We start from the raw sequence: 3,595 nt of genomic DNA, 5'->3' as shown, positions 1-3,595 counted from the left end.
GAACTGATACACTGTATCACATACTGTCCATTTTATGATTTTTTTTTTTTTTTTTTTTTTTTTTTAGCAGTGCTGGGATGAAATTTAGGGCTTTATGCATGGTACACAAGTGTTCTGTTACTAAGCTGTGCCTCCTTGCCAGAAGTATGTATTTTGTATAGTAAGACAACATAAAAACTCCATAGAGAATCAGTAATGGACCATCCTCCCTCCTGTTACTACTTGTGATAGGCATTAGAAAGATACTATTTAGGGACAGAGGATTTCGAATGTTATAAGGCAAGAAACAGTATAACAATAAAGCAGACCATTATTCTTTCCCTTTACTTTCCCTCAAAACCAGAAGTTGCTACCCATTTTATGAGTCCATTTATATAAAATGTGCAGATATCCACATCCATGCAGCAGAAGACAGGTTAGAGGTTGCAGAGGCTTGGATAGGTTGGGGGGAAATGGGGTGTGACTGCAAATATGTACATATTTCCTTTAGGGTTATGAAAAAAAAAATCTTAAAGTTCATTGTGGTAATGAAAAACACACTGAGGCGCGGCGGCGGGGGCCGGAGGCTGGGAGGGGGGGCGCGAGCGCGGACACACCGGCTGAACTGCTCCTACCGCTGCCGGCCATCCTAGGGCCTGGCGGGTGAATCTGCGCGGGCCCCACTGCCGCCCTCCCGGCTGCAGGTGTACCTGGTCACCATGAAGCTGCCGAGCCCAGCCCTCATCAGCTGCTTCCTACTGACCCTGCTGAACATATGGAGAGCTGCTCCCGAGGCCCACGCCTCATCCATGGACATGCAGGCAGTCAGCGCCACCTCTTTCCTGGAGAACCTCATGCATCGCTATGGTGAAGGTGGCAGCCTCACCCTGCAGCATCTGAAGAAGCTGCTCATCCACCTGAATGTGGGAGTAGACCGGAATAACGCCACACAGCCTGGCCAGGGTCACAGGAACCTCTCCAAGTGCTTTAGTTCTGGAGACTTCTTTGCTGCTCACAATTTCAGCGAGGAGTCTCGGATCGGGAGGAGTGAGCTCCAGGAGTTCTGCCCCACCATTCTCCAGCAGCTGGATTCTGGGGCCTGTACGTCTGAGAACCAAGAGAACGAGCAGACCGAGGAGGGGAAGCCGAGTGCCATCGAAGTGTGGGGATACGGTCTCCTCCCTGTCTCCCTCTGCTGCCTCATGGGGGCCAGCGTGGTGCCCTTCATGAAGAAGACCTTTTACAAGCGGCTGCTGCTCTACTTCATAGCTCTGGCGATTGGAACCCTCTACTCCAACGCCCTCTTCCAGCTCATCCCTGAGGCTTTTGGCTTCAATCCTCTGGAAGATTATTATGTCCCCAAGTCTGCAATGGTGTTTGGGGGCTTCTACCTTTTCTTTTTCACAGAGAAGATCTTTTTTTTTTTAAATTTTTTATTGTTGATTGTTCAAAACATTACAAATTTCTTGACATATCATATTCCACACTTTGATTCAAGTGGGTTATGAACTCCCACCTTCACCCCATACACAGATTGCAGAATCACATCAGTTACACATCCATTGATTTACATATTGCCATACTAGTGTCTGTTGTGCTCAGCTGCCTTTCCCATCCTCCATCATCCCCCCTCCCCACCTCTCCCCTCCCCTCTCCTCCTCTCTCTCTACCCCCTCCACTGTATAACCCTGAGGGTCTCCTTCCATTTCCATGCAATTTCCCTTCTCTCTCCCTTTCCCTCCCACCTCTCATCCCTGTTTAATGTTAATCTTCTTCTCCTGCTCTTCGTCCCTACTCTGATCTTAGTTACTCTCCTTATATCAAAGAAGACATTTGGCATTTGTTTTTTAGGGATTGGCTAGCTTCACTTAGCATAATCTGCTCTAATGCCATCCATTTCCCTGCAAATTCTATGATTTTGTCATTTTTTAATGCAGAGTAATACTCCATTGTGTATAAATGCCACATTTTTTTTTATCCATTCGTCTATTGAAGGGCATCTAGGTTGATTCCACAGTCTTGCTATTGTGAATTGTGCTGCTATGAACATCGATGTAGCAGTGTCCCTGTAGCATGCTCTTTTTAGGTCTTTAGGGAATAGACCAAGAAGGGGAATAGCTGGGTCAAATGGTGGCTCCATTCCCAGCTTTCCAAGAAATCTCCATACTGCTTTCCAAATTGGCTGCACCAATTTGCAGTCCCACCAGCAATGTACAAGTGTACCCTTTTCCCCACATCCTCGCCAGCACTTGTTGTTTGACTTCATAATGGCTGCCAATCTTACTGGAGTGAGATGGTATCTTAGGGTGGTTTTGATTTGCATTTCTCTGACTGCTAGAGATGGTGAGCATTTTTTCATGTACTTGTTGATTGACTGTATGTCCTCCTCTGAGAAGTGTCTGTTCAGGTCCTTGGCCCATTTGTTGATTGGGTTGTTTGTTCTCTTATTGTCTAATTTTTTGAGTTCTTTGTATACTCTGGATATTAGGGCTCTATCTGAAGTGTGAGGAGTAAAAATTTGTTCCCAGGGTGTAGGCCACAGAGAAGATCTTAAAGATGCTTCTTAAGCAGAAAAATGAGCATCATCACGGACATAACCATTTTGCCTCGGAGACACTTCCTTCCAAGAAGGACCAGGAGGAGGGTGTGACAGAGAAGCTGCATAATGGGGATCTGGACCACATGATTCCTCAGCACTGCAACAGCGAGCCCCATGGCAAGGCCCTGGATATGGACAGGAAGGTCATCGTGGGCTCGCTCTCCGTGCAGGACCTCCAGGCTTCCCAAAGTGCCTGTTACTGGCTGAAGGGTGTCCGCTACTCTGACATCGGCACCCTGGCCTGGACGATCACCCTGAGTGACGGCCTCCACAACTTCATCAACGGCCTGGCCATAGATGCCTCCTTCACTGTGTCTGCTTTCCAAGGCAGCAGCACGTCGGTGGTCATCCTCTGTGAGGAGTTCCCACACGAGCTGGGAGACTTTGTCGTCCTGCTCAATGCTGGGATGAGTATCCAGCAAGCTCTGTTCTTCAACTTCCTTTCTGCCTACTGCTGCTATGTGGGTCTGGCCTTTGGCATCCTGGCCAGCAGCCACTTCTGGGCCAACTGGATTTTTGCACTGGCTGGAGGAATGTTCTTATATATTGCTCTAGCTGACATGTTTCCTGAGATGAATGGGGTCTGCCAGGAGGATGAAAGGAAGGGCAGCATCTTGATCCCCTTTGTCATTCAGAACCTGGGCCTCTTGACCGGCTTCACCATCATGCTGCTCCTCACTATGTACTCAGGGCAGATCCAGATCGGATAGGGCCCTGCCAAGAGCCAGTGGGACTACAGGTCGGGTTCTGGCCACAGGACGCGGCCTCCACAAACCTCCATGGAGGAGGCAATTGGATTAAATTGATAACAGCCTGTCTGCCTGCTCCAGATATCAACTGTATTTAAAGTGCTCTGTTCTAGGAAGAAGCTGCCCTGGTGATGTTTTCCAGGTAGTGCCTCAACCCTCCCTGCCCCCTTCTTCACGGTGGCTCTGGAACCTGAATGCTGTGTACAAGACAAGACTCCCTTTCCTCTCCACTCACTCTGGACTCTTTCTCTTGGAAGCAGCACTGAGA

General features: G+C 48.5%; 1 protein-coding gene across 1 annotated transcript; it reads left to right on the top strand.

Moving 5' to 3' along the window:
* Positions 1-606: 606 nt before the first annotated feature.
* On the top strand, positions 607-3,304 carry LOC114082106 (metal cation symporter ZIP14-like). The gene is made up of 2 exons (XM_071619721.1): positions 607-1,381; positions 2,517-3,304. Exons 1-2 carry the CDS (start codon positions 699-701, stop codon positions 3,286-3,288), a joined length of 1,455 nt encoding a protein of 484 aa, XP_071475822.1. The 5' UTR covers positions 607-698; the 3' UTR covers positions 3,289-3,304.
* The last annotated feature ends 291 nt before the right edge of the window (positions 3,305-3,595 follow it).

The sequence above is a fragment of the Marmota flaviventris genome, chromosome 12 (genome assembly GCF_047511675.1).
Source record: "Marmota flaviventris isolate mMarFla1 chromosome 12, mMarFla1.hap1, whole genome shotgun sequence".
Lineage (NCBI taxonomy): Eukaryota > Metazoa > Chordata > Mammalia > Rodentia > Sciuridae > Marmota > Marmota flaviventris.
Note: the sequence above shows the minus strand (reverse complement) of the source record. Positions and strands in the feature narration are given on the sequence as shown.